Source organism: Haliaeetus leucocephalus, unplaced genomic scaffold (assembly GCF_000737465.1).
Source record: "Haliaeetus leucocephalus isolate CR32 unplaced genomic scaffold, Haliaeetus_leucocephalus-4.0 Scaffold484, whole genome shotgun sequence".
Lineage (NCBI taxonomy): Eukaryota > Metazoa > Chordata > Aves > Accipitriformes > Accipitridae > Haliaeetus > Haliaeetus leucocephalus.
In genome coordinates this window covers 1,506,331-1,529,257 of record NW_010972920.1, presented here as the reverse complement: position 1 = coordinate 1,529,257, position 22,927 = coordinate 1,506,331, and the positions used below count along the sequence as shown (strand labels likewise).

At 42.1% G+C, this 22,927-nt stretch overlaps 1 protein-coding gene across 1 annotated transcript in view; it reads right to left on the bottom strand.

The window, feature by feature from the left end:
• Positions 1-2,121: 2,121 nt before the first annotated feature.
• ANKRD17 (ankyrin repeat domain 17) overlaps positions 2,122-22,927 on the bottom strand; it is a 94,787-nt gene continuing 73,981 nt past the window's right edge. Inside the window, exons 19-34 of the mRNA XM_010575491.1 lie at positions 22,418-22,560; positions 21,445-21,658; positions 20,235-20,410; positions 18,075-18,237; positions 17,185-17,280; positions 15,892-16,008; positions 14,907-15,078; positions 13,695-14,142; positions 13,136-13,291; positions 12,712-12,861; positions 10,551-12,199; positions 8,492-8,689; positions 7,164-7,412; positions 5,010-5,185; positions 4,519-4,683; positions 2,122-2,718 (exon numbers count right to left, since the gene is read on the bottom strand). Of these exons, the coding sequence (XP_010573793.1) occupies positions 2,659-2,718; positions 4,519-4,683; positions 5,010-5,185; positions 7,164-7,412; positions 8,492-8,689; positions 10,551-12,199; positions 12,712-12,861; positions 13,136-13,291; positions 13,695-14,142; positions 14,907-15,078; positions 15,892-16,008; positions 17,185-17,280; positions 18,075-18,237; positions 20,235-20,410; positions 21,445-21,658; positions 22,418-22,560 (4,332 nt within the window). The 3' untranslated portion in view covers positions 2,122-2,658. The remainder of the gene's footprint in view (positions 2,719-4,518; positions 4,684-5,009; positions 5,186-7,163; positions 7,413-8,491; positions 8,690-10,550; positions 12,200-12,711; positions 12,862-13,135; positions 13,292-13,694; positions 14,143-14,906; positions 15,079-15,891; positions 16,009-17,184; positions 17,281-18,074; positions 18,238-20,234; positions 20,411-21,444; positions 21,659-22,417; positions 22,561-22,927) is intronic.

The window sequence follows — 22,927 nt, the reverse complement described above, 5'->3', positions numbered from 1 at the left end:
CCGTTAACCGCCCGCCCGGCGCGCGAGCGGCGCCCGCCCGCGCCAGCCGCCACATGGCGAACGACTCTTTCCAGGAGGGGCGGGGCCCCGCCGCGCATGCGCCGCCCGCCCTGGGGACTGAGGGCAGGAGGAAGAGCGGGAAGCCGCCTTACGGGCGGGCGCTAATTAATCCTCCCTGATGAGGAGGCCCAGAGCCTTGGGCCCGGGCGGGTGCGAAGAGTGGGTGCTTACCTCCTTCCTGCAGGGCAAGGAGAGGTAAAGAAAGCCCGTGGAGGAGACGGGCAGCTGCTGAGGGCTCCGCCTTGTTCATTTCTCCTTCAGCCTTAGGGATCTGCCACAGCCCAAGCACCGATCTCTCAACGCGGTTTCAATCCATTTTCTTAAATAAAGACGACCTGCCAGGTCCCAACACAGTATGTTCTTTTTTTATTGGTCAGATCAGAGCCTTTACATTTGAACTATTAAAAACAAACAAACAAAAAGTATCCAAGAAAAAAAAAACAACAAAAAAACCCCCACTGTTCCTGGTACAGACTTCCAAAAAGCCCCAGGATTTCATCAAACAAGGCCAATGCCACAAAGGCAGCATCCGTTCTACGCTCCAGGGGCCACAGCTCGATATTTCAAGTCAACAAAACACAGGCAGGAAAGCACAACCCTCGGACACTCTTGTTCTTTTGACCCACAGCATCCACGGTTGTAATAAATACCGAGCAGTACTTCGCAGTAGGATTATTTCCAAATAAGAGTGCAAACAATCCTAAAGAGCACTGAAACGTGAAGCAAAAAATTCTAGTAGAGGGCCAAAAGTGATACAGAAGACTAGAGGAAGGGCACTAGAAGAAGGGCACTATTCCTCACACAGTAAGGTGCTGAAACGGAGTATCAATCGTTTTTCTCAGCAGTTTTTCAGTTTGGTACCCTTTTTGCTACCACCCATTCTTTATACAAACTATTTCAGGTGATCAGACAGCTGGAAAAAGGAGCTTACTTTTATTTAGAGCATCACCTAAGGGCATGTATATGGACATTGGTATGCACAAGCCTTCTGGAGACCTCAGCAATACCACAATATTTAAAAGGCAGCAGGTTTCTTTGGAGAAGTGGGTTCTTCTTCTGGCTTCCAAAGGAGTACCATAATAAATAGAAAGCAGCACTTCTTAAATTCCAGCCTCACCAGCACCCCATTTAACTCATCTGGGATATTTCTTTCCCAGATTGTATCTCTCAGGATAGCAACTTAGAACACAAGGATTGACACCAAGTGACACGGTAAGGAAAAAACAAGCTTTCCTTCAGCCTTCCTCTATGCAGAGAAACCAGCAACAGAGCACGCTGGCCCTCGCTTGTCCTGCACAAAAATACATTCCACTCGTAGATCGACTTTAAACCATATGTGCACAAACTGTACGGGGATCCTGACTGCAGCTGTTTCTCACTGCTGACTGAGTCTTGCCTCACAGGACCCCTGAGACTTTGCCTCCTGGTACTCCTCCTCATTCCAAGCAACTGTGAGTGAAGAAGGTGGCAGCTCTTGACAACGACTGTAAGGAAATTCTCACTTGGACTTTTCCGAATAAACCTACACAGGGCGGTGACCCAGTTTGAAGCAAGACATCGTCTACTAGAACCAAGCCACTTACTCTGAGATAAACCTTCCTTCGAAGCCGGTTTTCATCAGTGAAGCTCTGCTAAAACTCCAAAACTCTCATTCTTGAACTAACGCACACCAAGGATGTATGTTCTGAAATGACACTTGGAGGCAAGGGAAGGGACCACAGGCACAGAAGCTCTGGGAGCACTAGTGAAACAGAACAGAGCTTGCTCCATCAACCCAACTGTAAGAATAATTTTTAATAGATGCTGCAGCGTGATACATTTCCCCTGTTTACCGGGCAAGTAGGGGAGTTCAACGTGGAGATGAGTCTGAATGTGCCAAAAGGCTGTTTTCTCAGGCGCTTTTTGCTGAAAAGCCTTTCATGGAAGGGAAATGAAAACCCTTAGTATCTTGTTACTACTAATGTATGCTTTATCAAAAAAAATCCAACACACATTTGGAAGAAGCCCTCCGATAATGCCCATTTTTTTTTATAAGGTACTTAAATTACACAAGTAGAAAAGTTATGCTTATTAATAGTTTAATGTATGAAGGAAACATCCAGATTTCTGAATATGAAGGTACATATCTCACATTAATTTAAGTCTACATAAAGTAGAGCCTCTATACTGACATATTGAAATTTACTTTCTGCTTAGCCATTTGTTATGTAAACAATTGTACATTTATTTGCCATTCTAAAACTTCAGGATCAAGTTTACATAATTTTGCTAAATTTCTGTGTTTGCTCAGAAGCAGTTTACAGTACTAAAACCAACCAGCCAAAGAACAGCTTCAACAGAAAGTTATGTCAAAAAAAAAAAAAGAAAAAAAAAAAGGAAAGGAAAGAATAAAGGCTAACTAAGTTGAAACGTATGATGGTGGGGAATGGGCGGTCACAATGTTCACAGAAAAAGGTCAGTTAGTAAGTTCTTCTGCAAAAAGCCTACACACTTCAGTCAAGCACATCAGTAGAATGATCTGGGAGCACATAAACTGTTTCTGCCATTTGTGGTTTCCTCTGCAAAAAAGGAATCTCAAGGCTAGCAAGTTGATCCCACTCAGCCAAGTTGGTTCATATGCACACTGTTCATGTGAGGTGTCCAAGTTCCAGTCCACACCTGAAAGAGAAAGCTTCATTTAACACCATGCTTTGGGGCTGCTCAGAACAGTTCAGAAGTCAAAAATTACCCTGCAGTGCTTATGGTTTTCACTGCACCCAAGTAAAGCCCAACACCAGACAACACAGCAATCCACCATAAAACTACACTGAGCTCCTTTCAGCACTTGTTTCATCCTGCTGTAATTCCAGTGAGAAAAGAGGGAAATGGTGTTTTAATCTTTCTGCCTGTACCTTTTCCCCTTGGCCCAAGTGTCCATCTTACTCTTCCTTTCTACTTTTAGTGCAAGAAAATACATTCAACCCAGCCTGACCACTTTCCATCACAGCACAACCAAAGAAAGAAATCAATGCTATTTATTTATGCCCACTAGTTCCTTCATGGCAGCAACACTAATGTAACATGTATTTTACTGTTCCAGGGGAGGAAATGTATCCCCTGAGACCCACGGAAATAAGTACTCCCTCTAAACATGCCAGGTCAGCTGTCAAGGAGAATTACCAGGACTCTGTATGTCCAAAATTATTTGCAAGGACAGCGCCTGAAGACCTCCAGCTTTCAGAGGAAAAGAAAAGACTACCTCCTCTTTTCCTTATGAAGTTCAGACAATCAAGAACTTGATTTCTGGCACCCTGAATTATTTTCCCCCAGTGCATACCAACACCCTCATCTCTGGGGAAACCCAAGTATAATAAAGTAAAGCCTTCTTTGGGGGACAAAGTTTTCTTATTAAACCAGAAGTTTAATGGTCCTCCTCCTAACGGTCACGAGCCGCTTCAGAGCAATATGTGAACTGTGGCTAAACAACAGACAGCCTCTTCTTCTGCACACCTACGCTCTGCCACAGCCAGGAGCTGCTGTTTGCAGCTTGGACGACTCCCAAGCAAATTAAGTCCCGAAACATCTTTATTCAATAACAGTCTAACAGAGGTCAGTGTATAATTAAAAATAAACACAGGATGTAATATAACAAGAGCTACTAATGATCCATTATAATATTAGTTTCTGGCTGAGTACGAACAAGACGTTTAGGGCAACACAATACCTATACCTGGATTGTATTCAGTGGACAACCCTATCACCCAGGCAAGATCAGAGCAGCAGACAGAAGAGCTACTTACTCCCTTCCTACCTGAACTCCTAACACACACTGAAGACATCATACCTTTCAGTGCCCAGCCATCAATCCTTTAGACCTATTGCCGTTTCCCCTTTTTGGGAAGGGATAGCTTACATAACAGCAAATAAATGGCTCTTCTCACAAAAGCAAATTAATTGTGTTTTCCCAAATGCAAAACTGCACAGACAGAAATCATGATCATTTTGAGTAAAATATACCGTGTAAAACTATCTTTTCTATCCAGACTTGCCTACAACACATCATCAGAAAAGCTGATCTGCAGTAATTAACTTTGATTAAATAGGCAGCTTCTCTAAGCTCAGCTGGAAGCAAGCTTCCCAATTCTCAAGCACAAGTATACTGACAGAAGTAACAACAGCACACTCCTTTGAACTGCATTAACTTAGCGATGCTCGTTTTTTCTCCGGACAACTTACACTTATTTTTGGAGCGATGACTAATGTTTAGAAGGTGTAAGCAAGCACATACAGCGCTCAGGGCTGCATCAAGTAGGGGGGCTGCATCAGCTCCTTAGAGACACGAGCAAAAAGAAGAAACGCTACACTCTGTTTTCATACTTCCTAACAGCGTTTTCATACTTTCTAACAGCTAGGATCTTATCTTCACTGCACTGTTTCTTAAGTTGAAACAAAACTGCGAATATAAAATTGAAAAATTACCGTCTGAGGCCCGTTATTTTCCGTGGAATTTGAAACCATCTTTATCAGCGAGTTCCAAGATGGGTCAGCAGCATGAGGCCCGTTAAATATAGGGCCTCCAGTACCATCTGTGATGGGGGCTACAGGAGGAATCATTGCATTCCCATACACAGAAAAAGGCATACCCTTAAGGGGAGGAAAAAGCAAGAATCAGTATGTATTCATAAACACTGCTACTACTGCACACAGAGAATGACAAAAAGTGAGTCGTGTTAAAGAAATTCTCAGTCTGAAAGCAGTAATGAAATGCCTGCATTTAAGAAAAACTTTTCTATGTGGGACAAGTTATTTTTTATTAGATCTAAGCTTCTGCAATACCGTGAGGGCTAGTCAGTGTTTTATCTTACACACTCAACCACACAGTGAACGATATCCCCGCATTGTTCATCTGCCCCACGCACTGACACCGCAATCGAGCGTACCGCGCATATCAAGTCGAAGAAGGTCATTACCCCAACTTTTGGGAAGTCCATGTATCCTGCAGGAACGGGCTGATGGAATGTACCGGAAGGCGTTACGATTCCCGTGCTGTCTCTCTCCATGGCTTGGTGCGAGAACACCCCTGGATCAGACATGGGCCTGTGGATCATGTGGCTCCCCATTCCGCTGTGACACCAGTCCACTTTATCTAACAACACAGAAGACACAGCAAGAGCATTATACATGATACCCACTAATCACCTATTTTCCAGCCTAACTGTCTGCACGCTATAACGTTTCTAGAAGTGGCATTTGCTCAGCTTGCAGTTCCTGTGCATCTACCTGCATTAAAACTTAGGTGCGTGTGGGACAGAGAGCATCAGGAACAGTACCTGCACACCCCACGGCAGGAGCCTTGAGCCAGTGCAAGGAGTTTTGAACAGTTATATGCAACCAAAGCGTCACCTCTGCAATCATCCTTCATTTGAAAGGGAAAGCTGGCATTTGTGGTACCTCTTCCTCCTCCAAAAACCTAAACTCCTTGCACATTTGGTGCTGTGAAAGGGGCATGTACGCTATGAAGACTATTTGCTCTACTTCATTACTGTTCTTTCATGAATCATTTCATGAATTAAGAGACAGAGAAGTACTTTTCAAAAGCAAAACTACAAAATGACCAGCTGGAGACCTGTGCTCACGTTCTGATTACATGAATTCATTGGAGGCAGCTTGGTATTGCCAGTACAGTTCAAACCTCAGACATCCAGAAAACCAATTTAAAAAAAAAAAAACAAAAAAACAAAAAAACAAACAGAAAAACCAAACAAAAAAACCCCCAAACCCAAAACATAAGCAAATTATATTTGTAGGGGTGGAGACGGCATACAGATAACATTTCCGAAGCCATCCTAATATTCAACAGGAGAAGAGCCAATCCTATTCTGAACTGAAAATCAAAATGTTCAAGTAACTGAACAAAGTAGAAAGAAAGCAGCATTCCAAAAGCCAAGACAGACATAAAGGGCAAGTTTTACACCTAGACAATGCAAATAAAAATATTCTGTTTCTAAAGCCTTAATGATGAATAGCCTCTCACTACACAGATGGGGAAAAAAACACTAGTGAAGTACAAAATGGTTTGGGTATATCCTATCTATTTTGTATTTGGGCAAAAAAAAAAAAAACGGGACGGTATACATGCAAAGCATGTGCACAGTCCAGTCTATTAAAACCTTAAGCTCTTTGGACTCCTCAGTCAAGCAGTGGAACAGGTTGTTCAGAGAGGCTGAGCAGTTTTGATCCTCAGAGGTTTTCAAGATCAGATTGCATAAAGCCCTGAGCAACCCGGTCCGACCTCACAGCAAATCCCATTTTGTGCAGGAGGCTGACATGACCTCCAGAGGTCCCATCCAACATGGTCTCATTTTCTGTCCCCCTCATCCCAAGCAACAACAACAAAAAACCCCTAAACCAACCAACCAACCCCCCCCCCCCCCAAAAAGACAACGTAAAAAAAATTCAGCAGTGTCCTACAAATTGCATCCAAGACTCCTGAAGAGTTTGCTGAGAAAAGCTGTCCCATCAGTAACTTAAGTTTTCAATCAATTCTGAAATACTGAATTCTGTGCGACTACAGGAGAGCCAAGAGCCTTGCATTAGTAAAATGCATGACTGCAAGGAACAAAGAAAACTCAAACGTGGAATACTACCAATTCATAAAAACATAAACTGCATGATCCTCAGCACAAAAAGCTCGATCTTGGCTACAAATTTAAGTTAATATTTAAGTCCTATTGTACAAAATAATCTGTTTATCTACAGAAAGAAAATACACCGTTATCTTGAGACATCTTCATTTCTCCTCTTCCTAAATCCAGTGATCCTCACTCAGTTCATCCCCGTAAACCCTGCGGTTTTATTTTCCCCATTACTTCCTGCTTCAAGTAACAAATGTTCACAGCCAGGGTGTTTCAGAACCCCTGAGGTTTTCTGAGACCTTGTTAAAACACAATTAAGTGGATAGGAGGGCAAACAGAAGTCCCTGCTCCAGCTCCTTTGGAAAGAGCACTCCTACATTTTGAGGCACTCACTTCTGCATCGTCCTTCAGCTCCAAAGGCAAGATAGGAAAACACAATATTGCGGTCACTTGCAAGCACGCGCAGAGACATCTATTAACACTACGTACCTTGATTGCCACCTATACCTTCGAAGGACCAGATCCCACTATGTCCCACTGGAGCAGCTAAGCTGCTCCCAATAACAGATGGAGTAGACGTTCCAGTTTGTCTAATACGTGCAGACCGTTCAGTCCCAATCGGAACAGGAACTTTTCTGTCCTGAGAAACATTACTGGGTTTTTCTGATCCCAAAGACACTGCTGAAGGGGGGGGAGATGGTGCTCTTACGCCAGAAGACACCGACTGAGCAGGAGATTCTGCAAGAAGAGCAACGAGAGCACTATGTAATGGCAGCCAGATCCTCTCAAGTCACCACAAACCTATCCTTTAATGTCAAGCCACACATCAAACAAGTGGAAATGCGTAGTTTGTTAATGCCAGATTCATACAGCAAGCACTTCAGGCTAATTGTAACACTTTGACTTTCAGATCAGAGAGACATTCACCGTCGATTTAGTCTCTTACATAAAATGATTATCATGCCCTGTCAGCTCAGCTACTGGACATACACCACAACCAACGACAACAGACGGTTCAAAATCTTAACTAAGCATTACTCTGTATCAGCAATAGAGGATTTGAGGATTATATCCAAAAGCATAGCTGAAATAAACCCATGTTGCTGTTGGGTTGGTTTGGGTTTGTTTCTTCTTCGTTGGTTTTTGGTTGTTGTTTTTTTTTAATCCCGGTTTGTTGTCTGTNGGTTTTTTGGTTTTGGGGTTTTTGTGGGTTTGATTTGTCATTATTTTTGTCAGTAAAACAGACTAACTGTTCCCTGACTGAGCCAGCACTCAACAGTTCATTTGTCTTCTGTCCAAAAAACTCCACTGCATAGCCAAAACTGCAGGGGCCAAACACGGAGGAAGGTACCAGAACTTGCCCTAGTATTTTCTCCTGGAATACATTACACAGTTCTAAGAATATCAGAAAAACTAAGCAATCACCACTGTCAAGCGAGCCTTAGTAAAACATCATTATGAGGTTTACACAACTCACGCTTGGAATATTACCTTCACAAACCAAAGAATCAACCTCTTCTTTGCAAGATGACTAAAAGAATGTCATATACGTTAACAGGCCAAAGTTAACTGCAGGAAGAATAAGGAACTCCGCAATAGCATGACCGTAGCTACTAAAAAAACCACACTAGAGATCAGAACTTGCACAAGAAAATTTTATCTCAAAATCTGAGATTGCATAAGGGCTTAAAACATATCTGAAAACCTTAATTTAAAAATGAACACAACTAGAAAAGCCTACCTAAAACGGGCCATGCATGAGGCCACTTTATTTGTACAATAGCTTATCAACTAGTTTCCTGCTGACTGGAACTCACCGTTTGATGCTGATGAACACGGAGGCAATAAACTAAGTGGGGAAAAATGCTGTCTGTTAAAATTAGCAGCTGCAGGTGCTCCGCCAAGAGGTGTCCCAGGCGCATATATTTGACCTCCCGAAAGGTTTGAGGCAAAATTACCCAGGTGCGTAGAAGAAGGTGTTACAGAAGCATAGGGTGAATCCATACTGACAATACCTATGAGAGAAATTGGCACAATTGAGGCCCAGCACTCCAAGATCTCTGTGAAGAGGACACCCATATCATGGAAATAATAAAGAAGGAAGGAAAACATTTGTCCAATTAACTGGGGGGGGGGTTTTACTATTTTCCAAAGAGAACAGGGAGTCTTAACCTTCATACTCTGCAAGTATTGACAGTATGTGACAGTTGTGCTGTATATATAAATGAAAAATTATTCTTATGTTATCATGCAGATAACCCTGAAAGCAAAGAAATTAAGGGAATATAATAAACGTTCTGATATAACTGGACATCGGAAAAGTAACTGAGCATTTTATTAACCTGTAATTTAAATTCCTGTGTCTACAAAGTATGACTTCATACCAAGAACAGTGGAACTAATACTAAAGATTTGAAGACTTTCTCCATTATTTTTTTATTTTACAGAATGATGTCTACTTACTCCATGATCAACACTGAAGTGTTTTTTATCCCAATCCCAGGATACGTTTTCACTTGCTTAAGAAAATGATATTTTATTAAGACCAGGTGGCACCAATCGGCCAAGGTATTCAAAATACAAGAATTACTACCCCCTTAATATTGTCCTCAATGAAGAAAGGGAAAAATAAAATCTTTGTATTTTAAGTTTCAAAACATATATTAAAGAAGCTTGTTACCACCCAACTGCTGTGGCACTTGCATCTTTCTCCTACTCGGAAAGCATGTGACAAAAGATTTAAATTTGTAGTTTTAGTTAGGAGAAAAAAAAAAATAAAAATCCCTTCACCAGTGACAGGCAGAAGAACTAAGCAGCACGGCACCCGCCTCCTCTGCGTCAATCATTATCAAGATCCAACCTCTATTTTTTTTGTCAAATTCTGCAGGCTCTCAGGGGCTACTTTTCCCTGAACTAACGTAACACTTCCTGACTCTATAATAGACACCTCCAACTTAACCTGATGTGCCTGCGGCCCTCCAAAAGGGAAATTGCTGAAATAAGAGCAGGACTGTGGTTAAAGCACTGCTTTCACTCAGGAACTGACTGGCATACTCAAGTGATAGTGTACGAGTGTGCCGAACTCAAAATGCTAAGAGTATGTTAATTTGACAAAATTCAAAGAGAGCACCTCAAAAGCTACTCAACGCCACAATACTCACAAAATATGAAAAACCTAGCTCCTACATCTCTTGATTCATAACCAAAAGCTACATAAACAACAACTCGCAGGTCCTACTAAAACAGGCACAGAAAGCACAAACTGTGTGCATATGTTCTGGAAGCTACAGAACAAGTTCTGTGACAACCCCTTGATCTCTGTGCAGAATGCTAAACGTCTCGCTACAAACCTCAGGAAGTCAGTGCAATTAAGGTTTTTGATTGAATTTAATAGTTAAGAGAACACACCTCTTAATACAAACACAAATTTTTTTCTCATCCTAACACTTTCAAGATGCTGCATATTTTTCTGCAGCCTCAGGACAAGCAGCAAGTTGTCACAAACTAGAATACTTATTAGCTGGTGGTAGGGAAGGGAAGTGGAAACAACAGTGAGGTGTTTTGTTATCTCGGCTATCGCAGAAGAGTAGATTGGAATGGCAGAAAAACGCCTCAGCTCGACTTTTATCAAGTTCATCAGCTGCAAAATAGTTATTAGATTTGACAGGTGGCACTTAAAAGGAAGATGAACTCAACTTTGCTTACAGAAACAACAACAAAGTATATTACAGCACCCTTTTGTTGCAGGGCACAGTGATTTACTACAAATCACCACAAAAGCGGAGGCAGACAGTATTACATGTTCAAAATAAAAACATGCAGGAGTTATTATTTAAGTATATTATTAAGGTACTGAGCGTAAAAACACACACTTACCTGAGGGACTTGGAGCTGGCCTCTGTAACGGTGGCCTAAAGCCTGGGGCTTTGGAAGTATCAGACTGATGTAAAGGATCTGAATTTGGCAAAAATGAAGACTTTCCTGATAGCATAGATTCTGGTGTTGTCTGAGATGAAACGACGGAACCACCCCAGAAGGCATGAGCAGACGTAGGACTGTTTTCAAACAACGTACTAAAGGGCCCAAATGGTAAAGTAGCACTGAAATTATTACCCATAGACTTGTTTGCTGGATGGGCTGAATTCTGAGAAGCACTTTGTGTACTTAAGGTAGAAGGAAGCTGCACTGAAGAAGGAACGCTATGGGGCCTTTTGATGTGATTAACGTTGAGGACTGTGACGGAAGAATTTTGCACAGGAGCTGGATTCTTATGGACGCTACCGGTTCCATGGACAGGTGGTCTGATGGCCGGGGTTTCCATCTTCGCTGCAGGCTGAGAAGACCCCATTGATGTCTGAGACATGGGATAGGTCATCGGGGCATTCGTTGGACCTGCCACAGGAGCGGATGAGCTTGTCGCTGCTAAATTTGGAGGCACAACCATTCGAGGATCTGGTGCAGGAACCTGAGGCTGCTGAAGAGGGGGTCTTGCCTCTTGCAGAGGAGCTCCCGGAGGCTGCTGATGAGCAGGGTGCACAGATGAGCTGCCGGTACCAGAATTGGGCTGCCTACTGCTGGTCGAGCTGTTCGTTTCCACTGCTGGCGGACTACCCACTTCTGGATCAGACGAAGGTGCACCTTTATTGGGAGAGCTTGCCGTGCAGTCCGAAGGACTGCTTCTGGAAACACCTGCTGGCTGCGCAGGAGGAGAAGGAGATGAGGGGGAAGATGCAGGGTAGTGTTCTTTGGCAGTAGGAATTGGATACGTGGCATTCGTAGGCGCTGTGCTCGTGTTACTCGCCGTGGTCGTCACTGTGGTCGTCGTGGCGTTTGATGTCTTCACGACCGTGACAAAAAGCTGTCTTCTGACTGAAGGTGAACTTGGACTGCCGTTTGCAGAAGAACCAGGCACAGTAGAAGCCACTGAACTTGTTGTAGCTGTTGGACTAGTTGTCAAAGAACTTGCTGAATTCACCTGAGAACCGCTGCTGTTCTGACTGTTATGGCGAGGCACCATGTGAGGTTTCGGTGAGTTGGTAGCTCTTGCAGGGCTCAACGGCCTAACAGGAAACGGACCCCATGTGGACTGAGCTGGTGGGAAAGTACCTCCAAAGTGTGTCATGGGCAACCGAGGTGGACGGATTTGCTGGAAAGTCTGAGCAGCGAGTAAAGCGTGTGCAAACTGCGGAGGAGGATATGCTAATGGAAGAGAAACTTGGAAACCAGGCCGCACGTTATTCACTGGGTTCTTAATGGTTTTGTGAGTGGATGCTGAAGAAATTGCAGGCACGGTGAGCGCGGAGGCAGTCTGAGATGTTGACGAAGCAGCTACGGTGGTCACTTTGATGCCCACGAGAGAACTGTTAGCAGCTGTAGTGGTGGCAGGTGACGACAACCCTATTTTGGAGTTTGCAGCTGAACTTTTCAAACGGTTCTTTGGAATAAGTTCATCAATTTCCTTATCTGGATCCTTAATCAGAGCATTGATCAACTGCGTGGCCTGTCTTGTTGATTCTGTGCCACCCCTATAAAAAGGACGGAAGGGAAAAGAGAAAGTGCATCTAAAGCATTTATTTACAAACATTATAGCGAAGCACCTCCAACACGTGATCCAGCCTGTCTTCTGTCATGCTAACAGAGACAGAAAATTAACTCTCAACCTCAAGACTGAGCTTGGCATGTTCTTGCTGCTGAAACTGAAAACTCTAACTCCTGAAAAACCCAAATGGTTAAAATGTTTACTTCCCTAAACACACCTACATATTTAGCCATGTCTAAGCTAGTCTAAACACCGAATCCTAACGTTTATGCTCCACCTTATCTCAAAAGTCATCTTTTGTACAAACGCGATGGTACCAACTGGCAGTTGCTCTCGGTTTCCCCACGCCATTCATCTCCCCTGCCTCAAAGAACTGACTGTCTCAAAGTGATCTTTCAATGGACAAGGAGGTCAAGCCTTTTCATTTTTTTATACAGAACAGCATTCTACAGTGAAAAAAATCCCCACAGAAACAAGTAAATTAAGCAGCCTGCTTACCTTATCGTTATTATTCTATCTCCAGTTTTGTCCTTCTGTTTGTCAATGTCTATGTGTGCTCCCGTGCACTCACGTATCGCATTGATGTTACATCCTCCTCTGCCAATGACTCTGGAAATTACAGTGGATGGAACAGAAACCTTCTTGGATCTATAAAAAAAACAAAACAAAACAAAAAAACAGAACCAAAAAAACCCAAACAACCAAAAACATTAACTGGGAAACACTTCCATGGCATGAACCAGTGGGTAGGTTGGTCAAAATCATGTTATAATTTGTGATGCAACTATGTAGCAGTACTTTTGTGAAATCTACCAGGTCCACTAAGAAGGTGGTCATTCAGTAACCCCAGAGATGGCTACAGTAGATAAAACATTCTGACAAAGGACAACAACAAGGGGGAGTTGGGGAACATTTTGCTTACCTTCTCACAACTTCCTTCCATCCTTCTTCCCTTTTCTGACCACGTTTAGGACTAGCAATGGTTAGCTTTCCATTTGGAGAAGAAAGGGGAGAAGGACCAGATTTTGTGCAAGTAGACAAGGAATTACTCGTCACTTCACTAATAACTTCAGACAACCTTTAAAAGAAATTAATTGCTGTCATTGTACAGACAAAAAAACCCCCAAAACACCCTAAGGATGCATTTTGCCCATTCTCCAGCTCCCCCAACCCTCTTTTTAGCCCAAAAGCAGTACGTTATTAGAAGCTGCTTGAATTGAGATTCTTGTATCTCAAAGTTCCCCAACAACTCCCTAATTCCAGATCCATCATGAAGTTTCTTGCTTCAGAACCTACTACCAAGTTCCGAGTTCACACTGCAACAGTGTTTATGCTCCTTATACCCACTAGAGCAAGGACACACTGCCTCATCCACTTCCTAACAACTGATTTAAGAATGCAAGTTCACAAAGACAATGGCGCATCGCTCACACGTAGGGCAACACCACCTTAAAATGGCAGGCACGGTCACAGCAACTTACTTTATGGATGATTTGCCAGTAACTGCTTTCCTCTCATCCTTTGGACAAGTGACAAGAACCGATGGTTGCTTTTTGTTGCTCTGTGTGTTAGTTACAGCTGTGGAAGAATGATTGTCACTTTTGTGGCTGCTGTTGCTATTGCTGCTTTCGTCGCTACAGCTGGAAATCCTCATATTGTCACTATCACCACTTTCACTAGTACTGCTGCTCTTAGATTCACCATTAACTTTTTCTGGTTGGCTATAGGAAATTGGGAGTTGATCATCAAATATAATCTGAACGTTATCAGGGGTTACTTTGTTTTTCCTGTTTTTCCTTTTGGAGCTTGTTGTGGTGATGGTATTATTCCTCTTCCCATGGGAACCCGCTAACGTTGTCCAAGTTGCAGATATACCTATGGTAGTTGTAGTGGTAGCACTAGGAGGCTCCATAGGGACCTCTGGATCATCTGATGGAAGAGCAAAAAAACAGTACTAATGTAGCTGGCTTAACAAAGCTTGTGTGGACATCTTAAAACTATTATTTATGTCATAATGTGGAGCCTCTCCCCATGTTTATGCTAACTCATGCAGAATGTCATTCTTGTCTTGGAACAAATGCAGTAACAATTTAACAAATGTGAAATTGAATTCGGGCATGGAAAGACAGACACAAACAATTAGGAGACATAAATAAGCATATGAAGCAACATAAAGTTGTCACATGTCTTCCCTTTCTTCCAGCATATCAGAGCAAGGAAACAATCAGTGAAAACGATTTCTCAGTACACCACGTGAAACCCATTGCCGTAAGATACAAAAGAGCCAGGTTTTGATGGGTAATAAGAGAATGATACATATTTGGAATTTACATACTGCCAGTTTTTTCAGCTAATCATTATTATCATTCTGTTTGTGAGCTAAAAAAAAAATATAATTGACCTGGTTTTAAGCATTGGGACCTGGAAGAAAAAAAAACCAAGCCAACACCATCCCCATGGTAAAGTTAACCCATAACTCTCACTGAAGCTGCTGGCAGCAGTTCCTTTGCACAGCAAGACACCAAAAAAAGCCATCATGCTAATCTAGGGGCTTAACAGAAAAGGTAAACAAAAAGAAAGCTCAGCAAGTCATAAGAAAGCCTGTATTCAAGTTTTGACCAGAAAAGTAATTTTCAATACTGGGAATAAAATCAAGGTTGTGTTTCAAAAATAGGGCAAATATTTTAAGTCACCTTCAGCTTTTAGCTTCTCTTTCTCCTGAGCAGCTTGAAGTTCAAAATTCTCTTTATTTTTTGCTTCTATTTCTTCTAGTTTTCGTCTTTGTTCTTCTTTTTTCTTCCTCCTTTTCTCCTTTCTTTTCTCTCTTTTGGCAGCCAAAGCTAGTCTCCTGCTTTCTTCCCTTAGCTAGAAGTCAAGCACACGGAACAGTGTTACAAGATGTCCCGTGCACTTCAAGAAATGCAAATGTTTTCTGTTTCCTAGGAAGTTGAACTTGCATATTAGACTAACGTATTTACAAAATAGAAGCTAAGTTCTCTATGATCCTTATTTTTCTGTATTTACTTCGTCCAGACAGATTGTTCATTCATGTTAACAGACGGTTAGTGTAGAAACAGAGGACAGACACCATACAAACTTAAGTCAGAGTTTCCCGAGACGCACTTTCAGGAATCTTTGTGTAACCTTGTGTGTCTCAGCAGTACAGTCCAAACAACACCATCTCCCTTTCAAAGATTAGAACATGGTTTCAGCTAGCTTGAATATAAAGGTGAGCGTGCGCTCACCTGACACTATACTCTGATTCTTCCATTAGATTTCTACTACAGTGCTATGGTCCCTAGTAACATAATTAGTATATTTTTTGTTAATCTTTAAGACACAAAACATGGTTTAGAACTAAAATCCATACCAATGTGACTGGAAAATGCCCATCTATCATGCACTTGACAAAAGATTATACTCAGAAATCCTTCTTTTGGTACAATTTTATTCCAGAGGAAATAGTTATATCGGAATTTCTTGATCCAATTTCTCTGAATAATAGTCAAAAGTTCAAAGATTACCTGAACAACAAGATGCTCAGCTCTAGACACTCCAATTATGGTAATTACACATACTTCTTTACTCTAATACATACTTTCACCTATCTTATATCTTGAAGGAATGTGAAATTGGAATTTTATCCAATATTCAGAGCTCCAAACTCTTTCAACTTGCCTTCTCCAAGTCCAGTTCCTCTAAAAGAATGCTTGCGTTTTTGTTGGCTTCAGCAGCCTGTCTATCTTTGGCTTGAACAATTGATTCCATACACAGGTGGCACTTCTTCAGCATCTCCTAAAATGATAAAGTACATCAACTCTCTGTTTGAAAAAGTAACACTGCATGTGTTTGACTATATGAGCACAAGCTTACACTTGTGATTTAATAACTATTGCATTACTTGCACAGGAGATTTTTTTAATGGAAAACTTTAAATTCCCTCCAGTAAGCTCCTCTTCATGCCCAACGCTGCAAACTGATATTCCAGTCACAGGTGTGATGTGCAATCAATAACCTATGTCTCAGTGTGCTGTAAACAGTACAAAGACAGTTCATAACCTATGCCCATTATCAAGACCTAACAAGTTTATGAAATAAAAGGCGAAGGGTGTCTGAAAGGTGAAGCAACTGCAGAAATAAAAATATCATAAAGCAGGCTGCCTTTTTTTTTTTTTTAGGACACTTGGGAAATACCTAAGTATTACAGTAATACTCAAACCTATATTGGCTTCATAGCAGTAAATATGTTTAAATTTATAAGGTGTCTAGTATCATGGAAACGGACAGTGGTCATAGCCACTGGCAATAAAACACATACTGATTTAAACTTAACTGCAGTGCAGTGGATCAGCGAGGAGTTAGAAGCATTATGACCATATTTCTGCACTGGTTGCTATTCTCATTTTTCGTACTACGAAATAGTTTTTGCCCTGTTATTCTGGACTGAAGATAAACCAAATAAAACTGAACCTCCACAGGGAGGAGCAGCAGTCCACTTAACAGGCTACAAGAAACCACTTTACTGTCAATTATATTTTCTATCTTCTTTCCAGTACAAACTTTTTTTTACAAGTTTGTGAATCTTTGTACTTAAGCTCACGCATACTCCTAGCAGAAGTTCATTCTGTTACCTCCACCCCACTGTAAAAGCCATCATAAATTCAGTACAAACTTGCTCAACAGGGAGGAATGTAGAGCAGAATGAGGTAGTGACTGGGAGAACACTTGAAAATAAGCATGGATAATAAATAACACCACGTTTACTACTGTTCTCACAGCACTAAGGCGCACAAAGTTACTGTGGCCGCGTGTTCCCATTTTTTGCAACGTTTTTTCTGAAAAATTCCATTGGGACTTATCATTTGGTTGAAATCTGGTGTGCCAGGAAGCTAAAGACTATTCACAGCATGGACTCTAAAGCTGAGGTACAGCTTTATTCCTTTTCAAATATTTTCTTTCTTACAATCTTACCTTATCAGTAATTGTTGCTATGTATCTCATGCATTCCGAGTCTGATGGAAACTGGTTTACTTCTTTCACTAGGTAGCGCACCACTTTCACATGACCCTGAAAAAGAAATTTCAAGGACAACATTTTGTATCAGGCCAGCTGCTTCTGGTTGTTTGCTAAAAAACACTTTAGTCCAAGCACTCATTGCAAAATGTTTATTTTCAACTCCTTTAAAGCATGCTCTCAGCACTTAATTTTTTTTTTTTTTTTTTTTTTTTTTTTTAATCTTTATCACCTCCTGAGTTGATGTTTGTGAGGGATGTTTCTTCACATTTATGGGAAGAGAAGGCAAGCAATTACAGTACCTGTTGTCAAGTTGCCCTTACTCCAGCCATACTTTCACATATTTCTACCTTTTATTGTGGTAGCTTTCAAATGCCCAGCTGGCAACTTAACAGTTGCAGGCTCCTACAGTCATTTGCAATTTTTTAAGTACTGCAGCATTTGAACTACACTCCTTTTCTAACAACAATTTTATCCTAATTTGACTCTAGAGAACCTTGACTTTTTTTGGCAAAAGCGCTCATCCTCTCTTGCATAAGAAACCAATCCCAGTCCCCTCAATTCTACCGTGTATTCCCCCTCTCTGCACAAACACACTGCAATTTTCACCTCTCATACCCATGAGAACCAGCCTCAGTTAAATGCCTATAAAGGAAATTTTAACTAGAATTTAACACAGATATTATACAGGTGGCACACATACCTATTTTTGAAGATTGACTGCCAAGTATTAAAATTAGTTGACATTTTTAAATACGTAGTTTGTCAGTTATGTTCTCTTTATAACAACTGTGTAGGGATGATCAAGACAATACTAACTAAGACCAAAGCTGAACTTCATATTCTACCTTTCGAAAGGCTGCCATAAGAGGAGTTATTTTCCTGTTATCAGCAGCATCCACATCAGCTCCAGCCTGAACTAGCAGTTGGACAACATCTAGGTGCCCTCCATTTGCTGCCAGCCACAGCGGAGTATTCCCCTTCTTGTTACGCACGTCAATGTGAGCTCCTCTACAAAAACAAACACATTCAATCAAAACTCTGAACCCGATTTTTGTTTCGTGTATCACCTGGACTGGCAAACTGGACATGCAACACAAGAACAATAGGTTAAAATTCAATACTCATTTTTACATCAAACATATGCATTCGTAGAGTGCTTCACCTTCCAAAATTACATTTGTGTTTATTCTGATGATGTCAAGAGCCTCAACTCAGCCTAAAGACAGTTTTAATACTCTAAATCATGCTGTTTGTCAGCTTTCTCTGAAGCTTCACCAATTGCTTCATTAACTCCCATCCATCAATACAGTGTATTCTTCATAAGCTTACTCAGAACAACTTACGACATTGCAAGCGCAAGCCAACAACCAGCGCGACTACTTTGAAAACGACATATTCAAAAGCTACCCAGGAAACGTAATTACACTGAATGTGCATCATGATCAGTCTAAAAAAAAAAAAAAAAAAATTAAATCATCAAGATGTATGTCTATTGAGCATCTTCTGTTGGTGAAGGACTTGACCATCTAAAATGGCTGTGTGTCATGATTATGAGTACTGCATATGTAAACTGTACAAGAAATTGTTTATTTCCAACATTCATGATTCAGTGAGACAGGAAAAACTTGAGTTAGTCCATTTGGGCAAAACCAGGCACTTGAACACCAACGAGAACTTCAGTTTTGATAAATAAAAATACATATCAAAGGTTGACAGACACAGACCCTTTCCCATTTCCTACCCAGTAGCGTACATTGGGAAATCTTATCGTATATTGGGAAAGATTAGTCTAAGTAAAGCTATATTCAAGATATTTTTCTTCAAGCAGCACACTTGCTGTATTGGGTTTGTGTGGCAAGGTTTTGGTAGCAGGGGTCGGGGGGGTTACAGGGGTGGCTTCTGTAAGAAACTGCTGGAAGCTTCCCCCGTGTCTGACAGAGCCTATATCAGCTGGCTCTGAGACGGACCCGCCAACCGCCAAGGCCGAGCCAATGAGTGATAATGGTAGCGCCTCTGTGATAACATTTTTAAGAAGGAAAAATAAGTTGTGGGGTGCACAGAAACGGCAGCCAGAGAGAGGAGTGAGAACGTGTAAGAGAAACAACCCTGCAGACACCAAGGTCAGTGAAGAAGGAGGGGGAGGAGATGCTCCAGGCGCCAGAGCAGAGATTCCCCTGCAGCCCATGAGGAAGACCCTGGTGAGGCAGGCTGTCCCCCTGCAGCCCAGGGAGGTCCACAGTGGAGCAGATATCAACCTGCAGCCCAGGGAGAGAGGACCCCATGCTGGAGCAGGTGGGTTCCCGAAGGAGGCTGTGACCCCGTGGGAAGCCCATGCTGGAGCAGGCTCCTGGCAGGACCAGCGGATCTGTGGAGAGAGGAGCCCACAGAGCAGGTTTTCTAGCAGGACTTGTGACCCCGTGGGGGACCCACGCTGGAGCAGTGTGCTCGTGAAGGACTGCACCCCGTGGAAGGGACCCACGCCAGAGCAATTCATGAAGAGCTGCAGACCGTGGGAAGGACCCATGATGGAGTTTGTGAAGGACTGTCTCCCGTGGGAGGGACCCCACGCTGGAGCAGGGGAAGAGTGTGATGAGTGCTCCCCCTGAGGAGGACGAAGCGGCAGAAATAACGTGTGATGAACTGACTGTAACCACCATTCCCCATCCCCCTGCGCCACTGTGGGGGGTAGGTACAGGATGCGGGAGTGAAGTTCTGCCCAGGAAGAAGGGTGGGGTGGAGGGAAGGTGTTCTGAGATTTGGTTTTATTTCTCATTACCCTACTCTGGTTGATTGGTAATAAATTGAATTAATTTTCCCCAAGCTGAGTCTGTTTTGCCCGTGACGGTAATTGGTAAGTGACCGCTCCCTGTCCTTATCTCGACCCACGAGCCCTTTGTTATATTTTCTCTCCCCTGTCCAGCTGAGATGGGGGCAGTGATAGAACAGCTTTGGTGGGCACCTGGCATCCAGCCAGGGTTAACCCGCCACACTTGCAAATACAGTACCTGCTAATGAGAAGCTCGCAGAATTTGTAGTGCCCTTTGTCTGCTGCAATGGTTAAAGCTGTATCTCTTGAAGAAGGTACTGGAGGAGCATTTACATCTGCACCTTTGTCCAGCAGAACTCTGCCCACTTCTGCATATCCACCAGAAGCTGCTTCCATTAATGGTGTGAGACCAGTCTAAGACAAGCGAGCAGGAAACATAAGCAATTAGTTGGGGGTGGGAGGGTTTACTTGGGAGCCAGGATTTATTTCAACTTCCAGCAATATATTTCTAGTTCTGATATACGGATTCCAATTGTTACCTGGCCAATTTCATAACAAATCAGCAACATTTTGAAGGTGAGCTCATTTTCAGGTGACTTGAGAAGAGCTTCCACCGGCAGCACAGTGGCCCTCTGCTGCTGTGCAGTGCTAAGCACGACTCAAAGCCCACTGCTGTTGGTTTCTCAAAACTAACCCAACCAACCTTGAACAGATGACCATCATCACCATTAAGCCCCATAAAGTGCCCATTTTATTATACAGATGATGCAAATCACATTTACTACCTACAGAGCCTACATAGCAACATCCAGGAAGCACCTGGCTAGGTCAAGGGGACCCGTAACTTCAGCAAGAATACCTAGCAGCAATCAATACAGTGCAGGTCCTTTTGAGCTCCTCTGTGGCAACCATTAAGTACAGTGGAAAAGGACAACAAAATGCCACATTTGTAGGAGGCCCCCCCCCCAATATTCTAGTCATTTTTCTAGTGAACAGCCTTTCCTCCCGTTGAAAGAGTTGGGGTCAACTGACGGACTCTCAAGCACACATATCCCCTTCCAATTCTGCATCTCCACTGCGGATATAAGCAGCTGGCCAGACAAAACAGATTAGACCATGAGCATACTTAGGCCAAGATTCTAGCTATTTCTGAATACATTACAACCTTCTATTTTTATTAAGTTAATAGATTACTATTCTTAGGGTTGTAAGCACCTGAAGATATATTAAGGCTTCAGAAGAAACACTTATTTTTGATTAATTGTGTAACAACCAAAACACTAGCCCTTAAGTGCAGCCATTATTTTTCTTTACAAGGCATGGTTCAGTTCAGTTAACTGAACTACAGAAGTTAACTTGTACAAAAGACAATAAAATCAGATAACCACAGCAAAGTGATGTCTTACAAGCATCTCTTTCTGAAGACTTACTCACTGTCTGCTCCTTACCTTAGCTCTATGTTCCACATTAGCTTTTCTATCAAGCAGCAGGCTAACCACTTCAGTTCTGCCTTGGAAACAAGCCAGAGTCAGTGCTGTATTCCTGTTGGTCTCTATCTGGGCATTTATATCCGAGCCCATGTCCAGTAATAGCTTGACAGCAGCAGTGTGCCCATTCATGGCTGCCAACATTAAGGGAGAAATGCCCAATTTGCTACCAGTTCTGAAAGAGAAAAAAGAAAACCGAAAAAACTCTTTAAATCATAATCATGTTTCTGAAATTACTTTAACAAAACTAGTGAAGGCAGAGTACTTACCCAAGACTGAAAAATCAGCTACAGAGCAACTATTACTGAAACTACAAGAGGTTCTCCACAGTAGCATTGCTTAGGACAAATATTTCTACTTAAGAGATACTGTGCGTGTTACCTTTTAATTGCTGTAAATTTAAAGGCATCTCTTATGAGGAGCCTAACTTTGCTTGGACCTTTCATTTGACTTGTGCAGCGCACAGCTGAGCTATTTTCTACCTCCCAATGGATGCAAAAGCATTACTTACAGGCATACACACACACAGAAAAAGCTGTCATTTAACTACATAGGGAAAACAACAAAATCACACACACACACACACACTTTCTTCACATAACCCAGAACTAATTTCAATCCAGCAGGCCAACCAGAGGAAAAGGAAAGATTTCTGTCTTTGGCACAAGACGACTGATCATATGATACAGGAAAGAATTTTAAAAAATACATAGAGAGAGATAGAAGTTAAAAGAGCATTAGAAAAGCACAGTCAAAACCTTTTGTTTCTAACTTAAGAGGAAAGAAGCCTACTACAAACTAAACAATATTTTGGTTGTGATCACGTAAAAATAGTAAGATTTTGCTCCACATAGTTGTCAAGTTGTCAAGAAATTCTTCTGGAGAGGGTGATAACTACAGAAACCATGAGAGAAGGGGTGAAAAGGGAACTTGCCTGGAATTTATTTCTGCCCCAGCATTTAGCAGAATCTTGATAATGTTCACGTAGCCACCAGAAGCGGCGAGGCTTAAAGGTGTGTAATCAGAAACATTCCTGTGCTCTTTGTTTGCCCCTCGAGCTAGCAGCAACTCCACCACCTGCAGTGTTTTAAGAAATAACATCTGGTTTTCTCCCGAACTTGCAAATCTATCCAGGGCAAATGTTTCTGAAGCCTAAATGTACCGTTGACATTTTCCAACAGTAAGAAAGCAATTTTACTCAGTTGCTTCCGTATAATCTTCGCCTCCCTGAACAGATGAGGCTGCAACTATGTTCCCAAAGCCACTGTAAAACCTCCTTTAAAAATCAATCACGATCACGCATTAGCATGCTTAAACCACTCATACCAAATTGTGTAACATAGCGAGAAAAAAATTGAGATCTTCTTATGATTATTTCAGCTGTCTTTAAAGACTGTCAAAAACAGATTCATTTTGAATACGGTATACAAGGTAGTCTTGGGTT